General features: G+C 35.2%; 1 protein-coding gene across 6 annotated transcripts; it reads right to left on the minus strand.

The window, feature by feature from the left end:
• Positions 1 to 313: 313 nt before the first annotated feature.
• LOC110465913 (transcription intermediary factor 1-alpha-like) lies at positions 314 to 23,941 on the minus strand. 6 transcript variants are annotated; one of them, XM_021522072.1, is made up of 10 exons: positions 23,640 to 23,941; positions 12,193 to 13,732; positions 11,678 to 11,785; positions 10,513 to 10,557; positions 10,144 to 10,158; positions 7,719 to 7,877; positions 6,661 to 6,687; positions 5,819 to 5,881; positions 3,956 to 4,030; positions 314 to 3,314 (listed from the first exon to the last, which is right to left on the minus strand). In XM_021522072.1, the coding sequence occupies exons 2-10, from the start codon at positions 13,715 to 13,717 to the stop codon at positions 2,671 to 2,673; spliced, it is 2,661 nt and encodes an 886-aa protein (XP_021377747.1). In that variant the 5' UTR covers positions 13,718 to 13,732; positions 23,640 to 23,941; the 3' UTR covers positions 314 to 2,670. The 6 variants fall into 6 exon arrangements, with proteins under 6 accessions (XP_021377747.1, XP_021377748.1, XP_021377749.1 ...); XM_021522073.1 differs by lacking the exon at positions 10,144 to 10,158; XM_021522074.1 differs by lacking the exon at positions 6,661 to 6,687.

Here is a 23,941-nt window from a genome sequence, read left to right on the forward strand (position 1 = left end):
TTCTAATAATGAAAGTACGGTTAATCCACTCACATATATGTTTATTTGATAAATGTAACTTATCAATTAAATTTAATGCCAGTCATTCATTAATAGAAAATGTATGTATATGTACTCAATATGTAAAAACCGGGTTATAAAATATTATGATATTTCGATAACATTGTACGTTACTATAAATAAATTACTGTAAAATTGATAAAGACAACCGATAATATAATTATAGTCACACTCATATAAAAGTTTATACCTAGTACACGTTATAAACGTTATGAAAACATAAATAAAGTAAACTATGAGATGTTAAATTCATTTTTTATATGACCAAATGACAATACTTACAGTTATGGGACGGAAATCGTATCACAATTAATCCTATATACTATTTTTATAAGGCATATACACTTATTACGAATCAATACATTTGTGTGGGTGTTTTTTTTCGCGGATCTTCTACCAACAACAAATTCGCAATCATTGAATTCGCAAAAGAACATCAAACGCTACACATTCAGTTGCTGATGTCTGTCAAATTACTGCAATAATCTTGTTTTCGTAGTCCATAATTTTCTGATATTCGCACATTTGTCTTCTTGTCATTACGCATATTTGACAGACCGCGAAAAATAGAACCCCGCAAAAAACACTACCCTAACAAATTGTCCAATCATATCGTCTGCTCGAGCATTAACGCGAAAATAAAGGTATGAAAACAAAACGTTAATTAGGTACAACACGACTGTTTAGGAGAGGATTAAAACACATTGAATCCTTGTTTAACATTTCTTTCATACTTAAGTGTTTACGAAAATTATACTATTGTTTTTTAATGAAATGTTTAGGATGGACATCATCTCTGGTAGAATCCAGAAATATTAAGTTACACTGTATATAGCAAACATGAATACATTTACATGCTAATAAAAATCGTTTGATTTTCAAGAGATACGAATTGTTTAAAAAAACCACACAGCACAGTTTGTGACATAGACAATTAAATACATATGTATATGTATGATGAACTTTACGGAGATTTATATATAAACAGTATACTAAAGTATAGAGTTTTACAATTATGAAAACCATTTTAGAATTTTTCTACATTTACGTCTAAAAAACGTGTTTCTAGGGTTGATAAAACGACGCAAAATGACAAAATTGTTTATTGTAGAGTATAAAAAATAAAGAGCTTTATCAATAAAAAAATACCCTAAAATTACCAATAATCTATATTTTCTCTCCATTCGACGCAAAATTAGCATATGCAAAAGTGCCTTATCGCAGTTATCTCTTTGAGGAGTGACACGGTTCAGAATAAACACACGTAATTTATAACTGATTTGAAATTAACCAGTGCTCATCTTTTGAAGTTTTGTAATACAGGAACAGAAGAAGTTTTATGCATCTTCCCTTATTTTTCAACAGTAGTTCAGATCAATTGGTATATCCATCTCCTCGGCACCTAGCTTTCACTCACGAGTCCAAGAAGGACGTCACAGCTGTATGGCGCAGTGTAATTCAATTCATTTTTGGCTAACTGTATCAATTACCAAATGTTAAGGGTGTAATCTACATGTGTGTGAGTGTGTTTTGTTTATTTCTCATCTATCAGTTAGCTGCCATCACATCGAACGATGTTACTCTTCGGTTCAAACTTTCTTGTAATATTGTATCCCACAAAATAGTTCCAAACACCTGTATAAACCATAATGAATTTCGGCACTGATATCACAAATGTTCGCTAGTATTTAACATCTTACTCTAAGCGAGTATAATTGTATACAACAATAGTATAAAGTAACATCGTGTTGTAAGTGGGTACAATTGTCTACTGGTACATAGTAACAGTTTTTTTAATCGAGTACAGTTTTCTCAGAGATTAATTGATCAATCTATTCAGCATTAAATTGAAGGTGAGACCGATATAAAGTAAAATCAATAATGTTCGTGACTTTTTTAAATTCGTTGATTTCATGGGTAATCTTTATCCACGAATTCATAGATCCATGAAGTATATACAAGTTTGACATAAAGCAATTCTCCATGCTAGTGGTTACTCGTAGTACACGAATGTATGAACCCACGAAATGGTAGTTTTTTCGGGAAACCACGCAATTTCGACCCCATTAAAATATCTGATTTCACAGTAGTTATACTGATAGGAATAACTGACTTCAATCTTCCAAGCATGAATACTAGACTAGATATAAGATACGATTTATTTCTAGGAACACAGGTAACCCAATATAACTTCTCGTGACATTACCATAAATACCTAAAAACTCTGTTGTTTCTTAACAAGATATTTCCCCTGAATAGTGTTTTCCTAATTGTCTCGACATTTGTTTTTCTTTTTGGTAATGTGATAAAAAAAACACCTCTAGGGATACTGTAAAAAACGTCATGTCAGACCCCGAGAAATATTTTTTAGTTTGCTCATCATAAATCCTCTAGATATATTAGCTACCTTTTATATTGAAAATATTTGTAACACTTTCTAAATACCCTTTACACATAACAGTTGTTAGTATTTTTCTGACAATGGATTGAATTAAATATTATCTATTGATAATATATTACGTTATTTCTAAGACAGTATCAAAACATTTCTCAATGATTCATTTCTTTCTATATAATAATTTGATACTTTCTGATATTGGTTGAGCGACATCAAAATCCTTTTAAGAACGCCGGAAATGACGTAATTTCCGATCCCGTTTTAATGTTCATTTCGACGCTGACAAGGTCAGGGTTGTACGTGCCAAACACCGGGATGAGAGGTTCCGAAAAATCGATTCCAGTGAAGGTATGAAGTTTCTTCTCTCGCTTTGTGTCAGACACTGTCCATTTCCTCCTCTTTGTGTCAACCACCAGACCATACGTCACATCGACCGTCAGACCTGCCGTGTTGTCCGACAAAGGAACATAAGTCAAAAGGTCACGGTTATGCCAGAATTCTTGTGCTAGTTTTCCGTCCTCCGGGTATCGGGCGACATAACATGACCGTGAATGTTCATGACGTTCCACTGTGTGGTGTTTGTCGATGTCGTCTGCTCGACCAATCCCTAATTCGAACACGAGCCATGTTTCTTCCAGTGGTTGATGTATTGTGAACGACACATCGACCTCGTAGTAATATTTCCCGGGTTCTTTGAAGCCAAATGTACCCACGATGCCTTTGTACTTTTGAAGCTGTTTAGAGCTGTTTGGAATACCAGAAGGGCTACCCGACTTCCGATTTCGGAGTTGTTTTCCGTCAATAGATACCTCCCTCTCAGTGTGGATGGTCTCCACGTCGAACACGAAGTAAGGACCTAAAAAATTTAAACATACACATTTTTGACACTTTAGGAATTGTGCAAAAAACAACTCTCGATGTTATCTAACATTGAATTCAAAAACAACTTTGGAATTTATTTTACAAATTCGAACTGATTGGCCTAACTTTCTTCAAGTAATCAGTAAATTGAAAAAAGAATTGATGACGAAACTTGTTATAGTAGAAACTATGCGCAATAACTGAAATAAAGGGCGACAAGGCCTTTACCGCAACAGACATATAATAAGAACAGGCAAAGGTTGAATAGAGTGTTCGCATATGTTACTATTACGACTGTGGCGCCCAAGACTACATTTCTATTAGTTAAAAATATCTTGCTCTATTATTAAAATAGCTTGTCGATTGTTTCGCGAAATTGAAGTTTCTTCAGCCACAAAGTGGTCACTAGTGATAACATGACCTATACACTAAGTTTATCTGATCAAAGTGGAGAGCTCGGCAATGCGTCAATCGAGATAAAGGTATGCCCTATTCAGTATAGCGCAAACTTTTGTCACAATACTGGTCTTGACATTTGGCTTTCAATGAACTCTGCTTCGCTACCTCATTGATGGAATCCAAAGAGATTATGTAGATTTTCTCCAATTCTGTTATAGTTGAAGAACATTCACTTACAGACAACGTCCCCAAAGATAACTGCTGATGATGGAGTAGTTTGGATAGACCTCAACAGTTCTTTCCCTTCCACATCTGAAAAGGCAATATTCATTCTTATTTTTTCTAACAAACAATCGTTTTATACAATTACCTCTGTTTGTAGTAATTTCTGGAATAAGCTAAAAACCCGTCAAAAATGTTATAGAACCTTAAATATCACTTATTTTTCTTCAATATATTTGAATAATACTAATTAATGTGAAATCACTCTTTTTTTTTTTTTTTTAAATATCGGTGATTTCGTGAGTAATCTTCATCTACGAATTCAGAGGCAAACGAAATATTTACAAGCTTGATATAAAGCAATTCTACATGCGAGTGGGCACTCGTAATCGACGAAGTTGTGTACCCACGACATGGTAGGTTTTTTCGGTAAACCACGAAATTTGGCATCACGAAAACATTATATTAATAGATACGTCATATTTATTATGTAAGTCTATGGCATGAAGATAAATAAACAGGTCTGGAGCGTGAATTAGTTAGGATATAACCAATATGGTATTGGGAGGATTTTATACAGAATAGGATATAGAATTAACGTAAACGATTAAAGACCGGAATGACATGTCTTTTTATCTTTCAGAACCACAACCCGTGAAGAAGTCTTCGTTTTACTAACATTTCTACTAACATTAACATTTCCGTAAAAAGGAGGGTTCAGATGATGTCGAACACTCTTACACAACCCGGTAGCCCGTGCCAGGTTCTTGGTATTAAGATCTGCTTTAATTGGACAACTCAAGAGTTGCTGAACTGTAATGGGCTAATATGATGTTGTTTTATCTAAGGAAGTCACATATCAAATGCAAGATTATAAAAGCGAATATTTTTTCAAATTCCTTGAAAATATACATTAAATTTAGGATTTCGTTTCCTATTTTTACATCGAGCTTCACAATAAAATATCTTTAAAAAAGTGTGAATTTTAACCACATGCAAACAAAATAAAAACTCATTTGAGATACTCTATTATTTATACATAATGTGTAAACAATCCACAATGGAAAACCCTGGATACATATTATAAATTGTGATATTTTTAACACAACAATGTTAGTCATTTTTTATTCATTTAAATAAGTATTGAATCCACATTAAAATCAAGGAAGTAACGAATACATCTCACAAAATATCGAGACAGATGAAGAGGAAAGGATGAAGCAAATTAATTGGAGGAGGAAAAGTTAATCAGTGTCTCTATGAGAAAACCATCATATACGATATTTAAAATGCTACTCTGTCTTTGCAAACTTTCAGAATCTCCATCAGCATTCGATACCGACAGGCTCTATTATCGATGTTTCATTTTATTGTGGGTATTACATACTTATGCTTACAAAACTTTCATCGTTATGCATTCGCGATATTATCCTTTTTCGTTTTTATTACAAGATTACAAAATAGTAAGTGTCAGCCAGAGTGTTAGTTGCTTTGATTTAATGCAGATTAGTTGTTATAGCCTATGAGTGTGTTAGTGTTGAGTATACTGAAAGTTGTACGGAAGATAGAAAAAGATGTGGCATACATACTTTTAAGTAAATATCTAATCGAATTGTTCCTCTTATTATCGAAATTTGAATTTCAGAACACCTTTGATTTGTATAGGAATAGTATGCCTTTTTTCTACGCTTTTGATCATATCGAGAACGATATCATTTCAGTATTAATTCTTAAAATATATCCAAATGTATCAATGGTAATCTAGAATTCAAAATTCAATTTAGTTCTTACTCTAACGCAGAAAGTAAGTAGTGTTGAATAAAAATTAATATGAAGCGCCTGTGTTAGAGAGAAAGTAAACAAGTTCCGCGAGCCTACTTGTCCTGCTGCCTTGGTGATGGAATCCTAACAGAGCTCCCTTGTCTCCGTACGGATAAGCACCTGAGTATACAATGACGCATCATCAACAATAATACCTATTGCGCATGCGCAGAAACTATAATGTCAATATCTTTCCTTTTCTAAGTTATTGAGCATTGTAAAAAGCTCAACAAATATTTTTTGAAATTGAAATGTTTGTTCTGGTAACAATTCCTTTCGTGTTAACAAAACCAAACTTTTAGAATATCATTAGTCTTTACATTGTGAACCTGCAACATCTCCTCGGCTGAAGTCAGTCATGCATTTCTAATTTGTGATTAAGCAACTAATCATATACAAAATCATGCATTATTTTATCAGAAACTTGCGAATCGATTGAAGCTTGATAATATTGAGAACACGATTTCGTTTTATGGAAATGGTTAGAACTAGCTTATCGTCATTTTCCATTTCGTATTAAAGAATAATTTATGCTTCTTTTATTATTAGACATCGGAAATTTTACTCAGTTGCTTTTATGTGACCGTTTTTTAAACACATAGTCAATGAGAAAACTAATTCCTCTTTTTGAATATGACACTAAAAGCGAAATATCGTCATATCGTCATCGTCAACATTTGAATTTGACCGATCTGAAATTCAGGCATTTTAGATTTACAATAGCAATGTTAATTTTTACAGAATAGACTTGTTAAAGCGCAGATTTGTTTTCAAACCCGCGTCAAGCTTCGAGCGACTGGCCCGTAGTGATTTATCAATTTAGTTAATGTGAATAATAATTATAAAAGGGCATGCTTCTGAGGTCATGCAATCTTTGTCATATGTCATAGGTAACTTACATGCATTACTCCACATGACATAGCGAGCTACAATATTAAAATGATTAATTGATTCCCGAATCAACCAAAGTGTTAATTATTTGTGAGGGACAGGGAAGGGATCTTTTAAATAGGTTCACGTGCATTGGGTAATATTGTTGTATTAAATCTTTGTTAAAACAAGTACTAAGTACAATAATCAGAATGGCTATTAAAAAATGACATCCGACTGACAGTCTAGGTTTGCTAGGTCTAATGACACAAAACAATCTTACGATTCTCGATATCATTTTATGTTATCAATAATATAATAATATACAACATTTGATACAGCGCCCTATCTAGCTAACATAAGCCACTCTAAAGCGCTTTACGGTACAAAGATATAGAATTAATACAATTAGCATATACATAAATCAATACAATTTTGAGGAATTCGCAGGAGCTGCCTTATCAGGCACTAACTACTAGTCATATGCCACCTGGCTAATATCTCCCTATGTGTGTATGCCTGTGTGTGTGTGCTGACGATGTAATGTGTTCTGTTTGTTGCGGGACCGTGCTTCCAACGGCATTATTTATAGTGCCACCTCACTTGAATGCTACAGCACAGATACCGCAACAACTATATATTTTTTATGAATACATTTAAGTGTCTCGTACGTCAATGTTAATGTTTTACCTGACTTTCTTTAAAAATGTAAATACAATTTGTATTTATATGTATTAACACGCAACACTCATTGTGGCGTTTTTGAGTAAATGGTTTAGTTGTTTATAACATTGACCTTCACATTTGATCATCACAAACGATGCTTGAAATAACTTATTATTGTTATTTAATTAATCACGATAATGATACACTCAAACAGTTTTTTTCTTAAGTTTTCACTTATTCTTTCGGACTTGAAAAAGTATGGGGGCACTCATAGAAACATTTTGTGTGGTGACTTAATAATTCTCTATAGCTTAAATCAGCTTTTTATGACATCATTTCAGATGTTAATTCATGAAGTCATTTGTTTAAGTTTAGTTATCTTGGCGTCATCATGACGTATTGATTATACACATGAATGTACCTGAAGGATGAGGATTTCGAGGGGACTTCGGTGTCGGCAGTGCTCCCTTTGGAGTATTGTTGAACTTATTCCCCGGTGACGTAGGGTTGGTTGGGGTGATGGGTTTGAATGACCTCTCTGGGGTCCCTGGCTCTGACATTGGTGGTCGTGTTGTCTTCTCTGTGGAATAAAAACAAAGTTTAAACAAATAACAATACATTCGGAAATGTCTCAGGACAGCGCTTCAAAAATTGAGGAACTGAATTCAAGAAATGTGTCATTCCTGGCTAATCATTGACCCAGTATTATGTTATTTGCTTATATTTCGCGAGACATGGTTCTTTGAGAATTTCTGCTAGAATGAATCACAAACAGATTATTTTGGTTATATCAATACGTGGGTTAATATTCAAGAAACAAAACAAAATATGTACATATACAACGAGGGTGTGAAAATGTTCGAATCATCAATAAAGGTTAATAGCCCTTAGTGAAATTTGTGTTCATTATTTGGAACCCAAAGTTATATGTTCCATCAACACTACAAACATATGCTGATTATTTATATTCTGCCTCGCCAAGCGTATCGAAATATATGTTGTCGGTTTGATACATGTATTAATCGATGTGACAGATTTATTGGAAGTTAGATTTTGGAACAGCGTTTAAACATCTCGTTACATCTTTGACGTGCAAGATTTTTTGATAATTGTAACGAGCCATCATCACTATAAGGTACCACAAGTCCATATTTGGAAAAAAGAACACACTGTAAGTGTGCCATTAAAGACAAGGTCGTAGAAAAAAAATTGAAAATGAAATATGATTCTGGCAATTGGTGGTTAGGAGCTTTTCTCAATGTCCTCTTGGAAAGGAAGAAAGCCCTCCAGATTCTGCGGAAGAGCCCCAAAATAGAGTAACTAGAAGTGGTCAGACTGTTATAGTATTCGACGGAACCTTATAGGACTATATTAATTTATAAATGTGATATCTATGATAAAGAATGCATCAATGCAGTATTGTTCAGTGAAGATGCCATTCATCGACACAGTAGCAGATGAAATACGAGGAGAATGTACTCCAAAACGTTAGAAAACTATGCTTTGAAAAAACACTTCTTCTCATAAAGATCAGTACGACTAATTTCGAATAAACTGTCAGAAAATATGAACACCTAACGTAAATTCTTTCAAAATGAACTGGTTGGTCACTGGAAAAATCAAAATCTCTTCTTCAATTAACGTGCAGCAATGAAATTTCAGGAAAATTTGTGCATACATGGTTAAATGATGAATTGAAACACTATTTTAATTCTTTGGTGAGTATGGTTTGGGGGACATTTTGGAAATCTTGAAATCGAAATAAACATCTCTTAACTTATTATTGTTGAACTTGTAATTTCGTCTTAAGTTAAATCAACTACATATGATTAATTTGCAATTTCTCTGAAACTAATATTGATTGTGAAAAAGAAAATAGGAAAAATAAGAGAAATAGAATTCCAGAAACAGAATTTTGAAGACAGTACTTTGAATCTATACAGAACATGAATTATGTGTATGAACATATATGGCAATACTTGCTTATCACATCTTAAAATTAAGATCTCTTTAACACTGTAGCCAAACTATTAGAGAATGACAATGCAATGTTTTATACATAGAGTAACCTCCCCTTTCGTTTTGGATGTTGCTGTAGTCGGGCTGGACCACGGAACTTCAGCTGACCAGATAGATCAGTCAGTAAGAGCGATCATATTATGTTGGGGATTCTGGGATCGAATCTGGTCACGCTGCATTTTTCTCTCAGAACACTACTGATATCTTTTTTGCTAGTTAAATCTTTATTATTTTTCATAAAAGTCATACATGGTGTGGGAGTCTCTTCAGAAAGTATTTATTAAAGTTATTGTCAATAAGATAAGCATGAATATGTTTTTATATTTAAATGTTGGGTTAATGATACCTGTCTCATTGCAGGCAAAACACTGTTTTTTTTTTATTGATATATTTTTATGCATAAAGAAACCTCCTAATAATTTCGATTTAGAAAAACAACTGTGATCGGGCGGGGCCAGAAAGCTTCAGAAGATCACTTTTCTTTAAGGTTTTCACTGTGTTATGGTTATCCTTAACATGAATAATAATGATATGACGTCACACCACATGTAAACCTAAAGCTAATTTATAAAAATATAAACGCAATGACAGATTTAGGTTAAAAACAGCGTACTAAGTAACACACAAGGCATGCTTACTTACCTTAATCATTGATATTGCGAATGAAACCAACACTATCTTACATTTGTCATATATTTTACTACTAGGAACACACACAAAAAATAATACTTTCACCGTAATATTTCTAATGAAACCCTCCTTCTAATAAAATTTCACTTCAACTCCAAATATATGCCCTTATGCTCAAGCCAGAAACTAAAACTTACCTTCTTCTTCACAATCTGATTTTTTTTCAAACAAAAATGCATTCTAATTAAGAATATTTAAGAAGGCTTGGTCTTGTCACTCACCTAATTATTGAAATATTCAGCTGTGTGTTTACTAGAAATAATACGGTATATTAGTAATTGACAGAATCACTGGTTGTCCAAAGAATAAGAAGCAAACATTTTGTAAAACATTTACGATGCATAGGTACAACCAAATTTCGTTGATATCTCACAATAAAATTAATCGTTTTTACTTGAAAACTTTTCCCTTACACGAATATCTTTGAACAACCAAGCTTCTCTGTCCACTGAACACTTGTAAGCGATATTTAATTTATACAATAATACAAGATCTCTCATACATACCAACACCCATCCTAACTGGTAATTCGCCCTTGCACTCTAGATCTTCTGTGAAACATAGTGTAATAATGGATGACAGTGATGAAGAATAGTGTGAAGAATAATTTGAGAGAGAAGAAAAGAAAACGTTGGTGGATATCAAATAACAAAATGCAGAGTGCACAGTAACGAACAAGCTACATAGAATACACATGGGTAACAGACAAAAAAAATACTTTTTGCATTTTAAGATTTGTGCATCGATGTCATTAATGATTATTGATAAATATATTTACTGATTTATTTTAAAATAACGATTTAAATCAATCCTACCAAAATAGCTTAAATTAGAATGAATCAAGTTTGACATGCACTTTTTTCTCGTAAAAAACGCGAGTGTATTCAATGTCTATGTTATAAGAAAGTTTTTTGTAACAAACAGTTTTATCATAAAACAACACTTTCATCTGCTACAAAACAACTCAGGTCGTGCTATTTAATGATATACGCAACCATGAATGTGGCGAATAGTGAGTTCATGTGAATAATAGTTCTTATGAATAAGAAGGAAAATGTGAAATTTGAAAATGAAAATGTTAAGATAAAAAGTCAAATTCTTGCAATCAAAATGTAACTAATAGGAATTAAACGTTCGCATCAACCCAATACAAATATAAATGTGTTTGTGCATGAGGACTATTGTGTCTACTTTGTGTCTATCATTTCTGGTCATATTTTGAAAATTACACACAATAAACCTTTTTCATAAGCAGTAGTCATTATTGCAACGATGTAAAAACCCAAGCAAACACTATTCAAAAGTTTTTTTCGAAAAATAAAATATTCAAATATTCAAACTATAATAGATTGCCCGCCCTACTTTTAAGAACATTGGTTCATGAAAATGAAATGTTGACTATCAAATATACACTATATCTAAATTGATACAATTACGTATTAATGACACAAAATGTTGTGCTTGATTCATTGTTTCGTTTTCGAAATAAAAAATGTTAAAAATATATGGAATTTTATTAACAAATTCTGTACATATTGTGTACACATTCAGTGATATTACATCAGTACTGAAAATGGAACGATGGAACTGATCTCTAACGGTACTAGTTTATCAATGTGTAAATAAAGACGATACATCTATCGTCAAAGACAAAACACTTTGTTTACGTACTTAGGAAGTCACCCAGGCCCATTGGCGAAGACTTGGAGTCACTTTTGAAGATATTTGCTGGTGCTGGTCTCAATTTCCGCTGCAAGTCGCCATTGGGTTTGACTTGACCTGAAACATGATAATAGAATGTTGCATGTTACCTTCACAAGAACATACCAAACGAAAATATATATGTGACAATAGTATATCTTTCTCTGTCGGTGAAAGGTCTCGAATGAAATTCTATACCAATACACACAATGTATATAGAAACAGCAACAAAAATAAGGGAATACCGAAGCGCAAATAAAAAGTGGATAAATGAATCTTAACAAATGAAAGGTTTACAAAGAAACGATTGTACAAGAAGAGTGAGACCAGGTGATTCGGAAGGAAAAGCGTCTTCAGAGCAGAATTTATTTCTCAAAGGTCATTGATGTTTTAGAAGAAACTGCGATAAATGGTAAACTGTGACATCGCTTAATATATTCAAATAACCTCGCTTAAGATATTATTTAAATAACCTGTCGGCATACCAACTCTTCCACTGGGTGACTTGTCCCTCGGGTGAATCTCGCCCGAAATCCCGTTGACCGTCGGCGTCGGAGGAAGCTGTTGCTGCCTCGACTGACGAGTGGCGATGATGTCATCCCGAACACTTTGCCGGGCGTCCTTAAGTCCATGATCCAGTGGAACGCTGGTTTGTCTTTGGTAGGTGGGCTTTTCGCCTGGGCTTGGAACACTTGCTTGCTTCTGATACACTGGCTTGTCAACGACAGGGTTTGGGGCACTTATTTGTTTTGGAAATACTGGTTTTTCCGTAAAACTCGGCTGGCTTATCTGTCGTTGAAAGGCCGATCGATCGGAAGGTGCATACGTATTGAATTGTCGTGATAGTTTTTCTGGCTCTTCTTGTTTTGTGATTTCCTTTTCAGGAGGGCTTGGTGGGAGGTTGTTCGTTGTTGGGTTTTTTTCGCGAGAGGTTACTACTCCTATGTTTTTCACAAGCTGTATAAACGACTCTTCGATGAAGTTTTGGTAAAAACGCAGCGTCACATCCTCTTTGGTTGGGGCAGTGAAAGACAGGTTTTTCAGCTCTAGCAGTCGTTTTAAGATTGTATTTTTCAAATGCAGAAATTCTGTAGGATTTGTATAGGAGACAGCGCGAGATACGAACTCGTTGGCAGTTTGAACATTCCCAGCATATGACTTCAGATGGTGTAGCTTCTGTTGAAGGTCTCTTTTCTTTGAAATACACTGATTCTCAAGTTCTCGATGGAGCTGGCTTCTCCTATCGTTAACAACTTGAGCAAGGGTATTGAATGTTGTATCGATTTCTTCAACGATCTCGCTTTCCTTTTCTTCAAGATCATCTAGAAGACGCTGAAGGATGTCAATCGATTCTGTAACAGGACTTTCCTTCGTGTTAAGTTCACGAACCACACTCTCTACCACAGACTTACTGTCCTCATACACGTCAGTCAGGTTCCTAATAAGATGCCCATTTGTTTGGTTATGGTCGCAAACAGCACATAATGTGCAAACAGGCCTGTCGCATCCCCTTCGATCGCAGTAGAAAGTGTATACCTGGTCTTCGTGGCCGGGTTTATCGCAAGTGTCGCGTCTATGGAATTCGTCAAGTCCGTAGTCCTGCAAGTCGTCGACAGAAGTTATAGCGTGTTTCCTCGTTAACTGGGTACGCTTATGAGCACTGGAGCAAACTCCACACATAAAAACGAAGCATTCTTTACAGAAAGCTTCGGCAAGGTCCTGGTCCGGGCAGTCAGTACATGGTATTTCAGTTGGCTTTCGTTGGACTCGGAGGAAGTCGATGAAATTTCTAGAAGCACTGTCGACCGGGAAATCCGTGCTAGATTCATTACTGGATTCGTGCCGCGTATTACATTTTGGACACTCAACCTCGCGTTTGACCGTCAGATCGTCCAAACACGAGGAGCAGCAGGAATGTAGACAGAGAAGAACTCTTGGTACACGTTTCTCATTGTCGTACTCCTTGGTGCAGACGCTACACACGACGAAATCGTCATTAACGTCCTCCATTGTTCAGAAAATATGCTGCAAATACAAAAACGCCAAATTTTATAAATATCATATATTCACTTGCAGTGCGAAAAGTGATATTACCTTTGAATATTTGTGTGTTACAAAGATACAATGAAGATTCCATTAATAGTGTATAATTATACCATACCACAGTGTCGGCAATAAAAGGACAAAAAATATTATAATAACAGCGGACGCAAAACCAACAACATAAATCAATACGACCATCCTCGCTAGCCAAGGGTAACGATCCGGTACGATCCGGTACGATCCGGTCTACCTTGTCTCAGACCTGATCGTAATCCTTGGCTAGCGAGGATGTAAGTGAAGGAAATTCTTTACGAATTCATATCAGAACAGGAATCGAAAACAGACACTCCGAACGTATACAATATAGAGCAACATAGCGAGTCAAAGTAAAATACAAGGGGTTAGGGTAAGAATATGCACGCACTGTCATTTTGCTGTTTACATTTAACAAGTTCACTGTTAACTTTCGTTTTTTTTCGCAATTGCTGGCTACGTAGCGTAACTTACCAGAAACCAAAAAAACACGTGGCTTCAACTTACCGCGAAAATAAAACTGACGAGAAAAATTACCCTGTATACAGTATTAATTCCCATTTAGAGTTAACCCTATAGAAGTGAGGCTAACATAATTTTATCTGAAAAATATTTAGTTATGAATGAAACCCCTCACCATATTTTAATTAGTTATATTTAAAGTATGGACAACCTGTTTAGTGAAGGTAAATTACCTTTAAATCTGTAAAAGGAAATTGATGTATGAAATGAGGGAGCAAAAACCGTTTGACAATTTCCTAGTCGGGACAAACAGATAAATTTTTCATTTGTCATAAGAATAATCAAATTCATTCAGAGGGAAAATTACAACTGCAGCATATTTAATATAAGAATTAGGTTACAAGTAGATTTTTGTATTCCTTTAATATTTGTATATGGCCCTACAATGAGGTTTCATTAAATAACTATTATACATGCTAACCTTATACTCATAAATCATTCTTAATATATTTGAACGTTCCAATACTGTACCCTCGCTGAATGTCTGTCCTTTGCAAGCTAAGCATTTAAATGTCCTGAAGGGATTAGAGGTCGTTATCAAATCTTATCGAGAGAACTCTATTCAAATCAATCAATAACTGTCGGTATGTAGGTTATTTTAGTGCCCAAGTGATTGACATTTGTGAAACATGATATAGCACTGCAAGAAAGCTGAGGCCAATAACAGTTAAGATTGCTTTTTATCGTTAATGTTGATATATTAAATAAACATAAAAAATAATTGAATAAATAATATATGTGTCCTTCGATTTAAATTACATATCCTCCTTCTACACGAGTAATAGTGAAAAGGGCTATACCGTACAGGACAGTTAAGGTTTATGCAATCAAAATTCATGAACTGTATGTAATATCATGTAAATCAGTGATCTATCTAGTATACTATGAAATCAGATATTTTCGTTGGGCCCAAATTTTGTGATTTCCTGACAAACACCATTTCGTGGGTACATAACCTCGTGGATTTCGTCAGTACCCACTCAAACGTAGAATTGCCTCATATCAAACTTATTACTTCGACCTATGAATTCGTGAATGAAGATTACCCACGAAATACAACGAAATTAAAAACCCTACGAAAATTGTTTCCATCTGATAGTTCCCAGTCTAGCGGTTTACGTTAAGTAATGGTTCTGCACGTACCTCTTGTATTACAATATCTGTATAGTTTTTCTGACAGTTTAAGTTAAATAGACAAAATGAAAATAAAAATATCTTCAATACACAGAACAAAATCGTAAATTAAAGAAATAACAATCGGCACTGAGGATACACCAAAACAAAGGGTAGAGCATCATCAGCCCAGACAAAACAAAGGGTAGAGCATCATCAGCCCAGACAAAACAAAGGGTAGAGCATCATCAGCCCAGACAAAACAAATCCCATCAAAGTGAAACCACGTATAAAAACAAAAATTCGAAATGTACTCCTGGTCGTCATTTCAATATATTTTTGGTATTGCATATCTCATATATTTGTGCTCGAAAGTAGCTGAGTTACATTATGAGTTAATACGTAATGTATAATCCCTTATATTGATAAAAAGGTTGGTTGTAAAAGGTTTAACAGCTAAGGTCATCGTAAACGTCTTTAAATGGCCTTAGCTTTCGATAGGACGTTAAACCGTCTACAACCAACCATATATCAATATTAAAATTGCTATGGGAAAATATTTTTCTGGTAATATATAAATTCATCAAGTTTAAACTACAATTCAACTGGTTCTTTGATCATCAGGAGAGCGTAATATATAGGTGTTTTTGTTGTTTTATCTCGACTGCTGTCAGTCATATTGTTTCGTACGTTGATAAGAAAGCTTACGACTGTATACTTATACATATTTATTGGTGTGTGTTTAAGTTACACAAAGTTTATATATGTTCCTACATTTTTGCAGTATATTGTTACCTCCGTCCCTATAATGAAGTTAAATGACTCTAACCAAACGCAAGCAGGGCCCCACACATACAGCCATGAAAGTTTGTTTTCCTGGTTGGGCCAGTGTATGGAACTTATTAACAAACACAGTCCTAATCTAAGCGATATGCAATCTTATACACACACCTACCCATGTATAAACGGACAATGGAATCCCCTGATTGCCCAACACATTTTATCACAGCTATGCAAACGAAACGTTATAATACGTACAGGTAGGTAAATTGCTAGGTCAATACCAGATGAATGCGAAGTATACATACATTCATTGGAGGTCAGTGTGTCGCCAGGAAACCCAGCAGGAAGCGATATCAGAACATTGATAGACTATTCATCAGCCATGCGTTCAGACCCTTCAACCATTTGTAAAGTGTCGTTTAGTTAATTTGGGTTATTTATGACGTCAAAAAAAGGATTTTTTCAGGATATTTTTCACTTTGGCTTTTTCATACGATCGAATTATAGAACTTTCCAATGCGAAGATTTATTAAGAATTTCGTTTTATATGTTCCATTGCCATGATGCTGAAGTTCACATTTTGCATAGTAATTAGGTTTTCCTTCTGCACTCAAGATTCACAAATGTATCAAAAGGTCAGTAAATAAGGACAAAATTCAGCGTCAAAGTCGATACTAAAAGAAAACAACAGGAACCGAGGAAACACAAAAACAAAAGACAATAACAGGAACTGAGGAAACACAAAGACAAAAGACAATAACAGGAACTGAGGAAACACAAAGACAAAAGACAATAACAGGAACTGAGGAAACACAAAAACAAAAGGCACCAACAGGAACTGAGGAAACACGAAAAAAACACAACAACAGGAACCGAGGAAGCACAAAAACAGAAGACAACAACAGGAACTGAGGAAACACAAAAACAAAAGGCACCAACAGGAACTGAGGAAACACGAAAAAAACACAACAACAGGAACCGAGGAAGCACAAAAACAGAAGACAACAACAGGAACTGAGGAAACACAAAAACAAAAGGCAACAACAGGAACTGAGGAAACACAAAATAAACACAACAACAGGAACCGAGGAAACACAAAAACAAAAGGCAACAACAGGTACTGAGGAAACAGAAAAACAAAAGGCAACAACAGGTACTGAGGAAACACAAAAACAAAAGGCAACAACAGGAACCGAGGAAACACAAAAACAAAAGACAACAACAGGAACTGAGGAAACACGAAATAAACACAACAACAGGAACCGAGGAAGCACAAAAACAAAAGTCAACAACAGGTACTGAGGAAACACAAAAACAAAAGGTAACAACAGGAACCGAGGAAACACAAAAACAAAAGACAATAACAGGAACTGAGGAAACACAAAAACAAAAGACATTAACAGGAACCGAGGAAACACGAAATAAACACAACAGGAACCGAGAAAGCACAAAAACAAAAGACAATAACAGGAACCGAGGAAACAAACAAAAAAGACAACAAAAACTGAGGAAGTACGACAGCATAAGACAACAACAGGAACTGAGGGAACACGGAAACAAATGGAATGACGTCATTAATACGTCAAATTAACAAAATAAGTGAAACCTGGCGCTCAGGTTTACCTTGTATTGTAAATTTCAAGATGGTTAAAATTGGACTGGACTCCATACCTGTGTTTTATATAGAGCAGGCTTTAATGTTTTAGTGTTACTGTTTTCTGGCGTACGATACGTCAAAGTCATGTCAATAGCTCGTGTTTAACCAATCTCTTGTTACTGTCCAAATACTGTATGGAAAGTATTACGGATGACATAGTTATGATTTCTAATACAGGAGTTAAACACATGACTGAAGTAGGGTTTGGCATCCTGATTAGACCTCTAGGTCGAGACTCAGAAATTTCAGTAAAGACTAGTGAATCACCTAGCGTAACTAAGTGGATTTGATATCTGTTATTACACTATTTCTGACTGATAGATTATATTTTTTTTAGTATTATTGCTTAGAATAGAGGTATGTTACATACTAATGTCAAAAGGTTCTTCATCATATTTTCTATGACATAGGACTAGTAATGACGTAGGACTAATGACGTAGGACTAGTAATGACGTAGGACTAGTAATGACTTAGGACTAGTAATGACGTAGGACTAGTAATGACATAGGACTAGTAATGACGTAGGACTAGTAATGACGTAGGACTAATAACGACGTAGGACTAGGAATGACATAGGACTAGTAATGACGTAGGACTAGTAATGACGTAGGACTAGTAATGACATAGGACTAGTAATGACGTAGGACTAGTAATGACGTAGGACTAGTAATGACGTAGGACTAGTAATGACATAGGACTAGTAATGACATAGGACTAGTGATGACGTAGGACTTGTAACGACGTAGGACTAGTAACGACGTAGGACTAGTAATGACGTAGGACTAGTAATGACGTGGGACTAGTAATGACGTAGGACTAGTGATGACGTAGGACTAGTAATGACGTAGGACTAGTAATGACATAGGACTAGTAATGACATATGACTAGTAATGACGTAGGACTAGTAATGACGTAGGACTAGTAATGACGTAGGACTAGTAATGACGTAGGACTAGTAATGACGTAGGACTAGTGATGGCGTAGGACTAGTAATGACGTAGGACTAGTAATGACGTAGGACTAGGGATGGCGTAGGACTAGTAATGACGTAGAACTAGTAATGACGTAGGACTAGTAACGACGTAGGACTAGTAACGACGTAGGACTAGTGATGACGTAGGACTCGTAATGACGTAGGACTAGTAAAGACGAAGGACTAGTAATGACGGAGGACTAGTAATGACGTAGGACGAGGAATGACATAGGACTAGTAATGACGTATGACAAGTAATGACGTAGGACTAGTATGACATAGGACTAGTAATGACAAAGGACTAGTAATGACGTAGGACGAGGAATGACATAGGACTAGTAATGACGTAGGACTAGTAATGACATAGGACTAGTAATGACATATGACAAGTAATGACGTAGGACTAGGAATGACGTAGGACTAGTAATGACGTAGGACTAGTAATGACATAGGACTAGTAATGACGTAGGACTAGTAATGACGTAGGACTAGTAATGACGTAGGACTAGTAATGACGTAGGACTAGTAATGACGTAGGACTAGTAATGACGTAGGACTAGTAATGACGTAGGACTAGTAATGACGTAGGACTAGTAATGACGTAGGACTAGTAATGACGTAGGACTAGTAATGACGTAGGACTAGTAATGACGTAGGACTAGTAATGACGTAGGACTAGTAATGACGTAGGACTAGTAATGACGTAGGACTAGTAATGACGTATGACTAGTAATGACGTAGGACTAGTAATGACATAGGACTAGTAATGCCATAGGCCCCGTAATGACGTAGGACTAGGAATGACGTAGGACTATTAATGACGTAGGACTAGTAATGACATAGGACTAGTAATGACGTAGGACTAGTAACGACGTAGGACTAGGAATGACGTAGTACTAGTAATGACATAGGACTAGTAATGACGTAGGACTAGTAATGACGTAGGACTAGTGATGACGTAGGACTAGTAATGACGTAGGACTAGTAACGACGTAGGACTAGGAATGACGTAGGACTAGTAATGACATAGGACTAGTAATGACAAAGGACTAGTAATGACGTAGGACTAGTGATGACGTAGGACTAGTAATGAAGTAGGACTAGTAACGACGTTGGACTAGTAACGACGTAGGACTAGTAATGACGTAGGACTAGTAATGACGTAGGACTAGTAATGACAAAGGACTAGTGATTTATCTTTTTAACTATGACTTTGTACTACCAAGCTATATACTTAGTATCTAACCCTGCCTCAGGCCGTCTTTATGCGACATGACATTTACTCCTGACCCATTTAACTTCGTTGTTTATATATTAGTTTATTTCCTGTCTGTACCGAAATAGAGGTTTTCATATCAGCTTAAGGTCCGTATCACTTAATATTTACACTATGAGATTTAACTGAAGTACAGGTCGTCCTCATGATTTCATATTTAAACTAGTAGACACTGACGTATCATAACAAGAAATACGGTCATTGTCACGCCCGTATTTAGGTGTAATTTTAAGGCTCCTCGGTTGGAAACCCTGGCTATGTAAATTATATTGCTAAGGACAAATCTAACCAGAAAATCAGAGAGTCCTTATAAACCGTTCTTATTGTTATCTCGTTTACTTTATGGTATTGTTTACACTGTTAATTTTGTCAGCCAACATTTGAATGTATTATAAATGTACTATTTTAACACCGTAGATTGATAGTTCAGAAACCAGATTGCAACATTTAGGATAATAGTTCTGTGAATACACTTGTTGTTTATTGAAGGCCAACAAAATGTAAGTTTCGGGACCGACCCTGGTTTTTACCTCCGACCCTAACAACGGAAGCGTCTTTATGACACCTCTCTATTGTGTAGGCAGGTATACATTTTTTTTTATTTAAAACCCATATTATGATTTAAAATACCTAAAAATACAATTGGTCTGAATAACTATATTTGGTGATTTTGTGATTTCTTGAATTAGCACCCACCCCGTCCCTCAAAAAATAGATAATACAAATTAATCCTCCGACCTACCCTAACACAAATGTAAACATTTATTAGCACAGGCGTTCCAGCCATTGGTCTGTCACTGCATGGAATACATCAACATGGAAACATCTTTCCAAAAAAAATAAGAGTCTTTCAATAAATAACCTTATCCATTTGTTTTACCGTTCCATGTGGTAAGAATGTCTTGTTTGTGATGGGCGAGTGGGGTTTGTTTTTAAATGCCTCGTGTAGGTAAGTCCACAGACAGGCGACTGACACAGACCGCAGTATCATCTTACGATGTGTATCTATCGAGGCGCGGGCCAGTACGACACATAAACCACACGCCATAGTGTACCCATGTATCAATCGAACTCAGTTCTAACCAATCAAATGCATCGTTAGCTTAGTTGACACCTTGAATCGATGTATTTGAAGATCTATAAACTTGTTCCGTACATTTTCTTTTGTCTTTTCGAATCTCAACACATGCAATGTGTAAAGTAACTTTTCAAAGTGCACTGGAGAAAATCTCTCTTGGATTAATGGCTACCTATAATCGTGTTTTGAACTGGTATCTGACGTCATAAAATTTAAAACACCTTTTCGTATGACCTTGTTATCATTTCATGAACAATTATTATAATATATTTTAATTTAGACAATAATCATAATGTACGTTTTTTTAATTCAAATTTACTACCACTATTCTCAAATTTGTTTATCAATATTTATTTCATAATATTTTACTTATTTTAAGACAATACGGTTAGACAGAACGTGGTTAGTCCCCTATCTATACAGCTGGTGTATCATATTACCCTCCATTGTACAGGTATATCGAACTACTGATCACAAATCAGCTCAAAGCCTAATGTCAAATAGGCCACCGTATACATTCTTTAAATCCAATGATAGATTTGATTATATCCCCGAACAGCTCTATGAATGTTGGGTACTCGTGTGTGTGCTATCCTCTTATGGTGTATTTATTTGTAAAAATCCCTTTAAATATTCAATACAAGAAAACAACATAAGCTGAAGAGTTTAAATCTCCACAGGGTAACGCCAGACTCGTTAATAAACTCACGTCTTAGCCGCCACGGCTCCGTTGTTATACTTAATACTAGTTTTATTATTTATAAATAAACTGACAAATCCGTTCATACATCGGCATAATCCCCTAATGTAATGAATACAATTGTTTACGAATCGTTAAAGACAAAATCAAATTCCAAGCGGATTTGTTAAAATTTTAAAAAGTTACAATCGTATTTATGTACACCTACACAGAGAATTGCAAGCTGTTTTCCATGGATTAAAGTCAGAACAAACTGTCCCCTTGTTTTGTATGCATGTGTCAAGAGTAAAATATGTATGTAATTTATTAGATTTTTTTACTAATAAATATATGTACAGAACGAACAAAATCTAATTAAAATACAAGTATGTGAAGTGTATCGCAGAGGAGTGGAATTACAAGTCTAATTTTAATTAGATTGAGAACGAACAGGGTTAAATAAAACGAAGCATGTCGTCAGCGATTTGGTAAGATCAATATACCGAGATACACGTGTGAATGTCATAAAAAGTAGGGCTAGAATAAAGTGTTATCGGGTACAATCTCCACCTAGCTAACACATGCTCAATATTGAACCCCGGATATAAAATCAGTGTTAATATAAACTTTATTTCATTCCAAATTAAGTTGCATTACATCACATAACATACAAAGTACAGAGGAATGGGATCCGGAAACAAGTTGAAATAACTTATATAAATCCGTTTCCGAGAATGTATCTCATTAATTTAGGGCATGATGGTATAGTTACTGAATTCTATGGAAAGAAATATAAACACTTAAAACAGTAGCTTACTTTTATACGTAGTTCAAGGGATATTTGGAATGAGAGTAAAAGAAAAGGGGTACAGGGTGGGGGGTGGGGGTGGGGGGGAGATATAGATGCCCGTGCCAATAAGAATAGAATGAGAAGAAATAGGTGATGTGAAACAAAGGATCGTTGTATAATGAATAGAACTTAGTCAAATCTTTTAGAATGGATGATGAAGGTTTGTACAGATGAAAAAATTAAGGCATTTTCGTCATCTGTAAGCTCATTATTCCCGAACAAAAGTAAATCAGTTGAGAGTGGATGATTGATTTCGTTAAATGTATGTAACCGTAGTTGAGAAAAAAGACAACAATGTAATAGATAATGTTCATTGGTTTCATTTGCTTGCATGCAAGAACACAGAGGACTATCAATTAGATTTCTCTGGTATAGATAAAACTTAAGGGAAAATCAGTGTTATATTTTACAACCTGAACACACTTATCTTAAGAGACGGGACAGCAAAAAAAACATCAAAATGATTGATATTCATTCGTAAATATAATAGTATTTGTATATGCAATAAAACTCCAGTGACATGAATAGATTTTTTTAAAAGCTGATATCGCGAACACATCATGAGGATATGACGCATAGTGATTACTTATGATTAAAGAACAAGTTTAATTAACTCAGCGAATCAATAAAAATATAAGTCTCATAAGTAATAACGACGTATGACCAACATGGGCACTGGGTCCAAACAAATGTTCGTTGGGTGGGTATTTTTTAAAGAGATATATCGGCAAAGAAGGAATAACGACAGTGCAGACAAAAAAGGGGGCTGTTTGCGAAACAATAAACTGCATCCAGACGTTACTGGTCAGGATAGTAAGCTGTTACGATAAATAATTCACACGTAATAACAATCAGACCAGGTAATAATAAACCCATCAAACATTATAACTTGGAAGAAAAATCGTTGAGTCAAACTATACTTACTTTTCATCGCTGGTCTCCGGCAAAATAAGACTGGACACGTACGTCGTGTAGCAAGTGGTTTACGTTGAGGTGAAAATTTGATTCCATGCCAAAATTGTGACTTATTAGGTGTCCGCTTGTTAAAGCCCTGTTGTAAGCCGGTGCAGTTTCACGTACGATCCCCGCGGTAGAATGGTGACCGAGTTTGGACATGCTGGGTATACACGGGGTTCTGCCGAACACTAATAAGATATATTAGTGTGTATATACAGCTCTTTTGTGAATGTTAAGTAGACATAGATATCGCCTGCTAAAGCACTACC

This window comes from Mizuhopecten yessoensis, unplaced genomic scaffold, assembly GCF_002113885.1.
Source record: "Mizuhopecten yessoensis strain PY_sf001 unplaced genomic scaffold, ASM211388v2 scaffold11105, whole genome shotgun sequence".
NCBI lineage: Eukaryota > Metazoa > Mollusca > Bivalvia > Pectinida > Pectinidae > Mizuhopecten > Mizuhopecten yessoensis.

Coding starts and splice junctions, on each gene's coding strand:
- LOC110465913 (XM_021522072.1), bottom strand. CDS start 13,717: ATGGAGGACGTTAATGACGATTTCGTCGTGTGTAGCGTCTGCACCAAG. Junction 10,558..11,677: donor GGGCCTGGGTGACTTCCTAA/GTACGTAAACAA, acceptor TATGTTTCACAG/AAGATCTAGAGTGCAAGGGC. Junction 5,882..6,660: donor TGTCATGTGGAGTAATGCAT/GTAAGTTACCTA, acceptor TTGTATACTCAG/GTGCTTATCCGTACGGAGAC.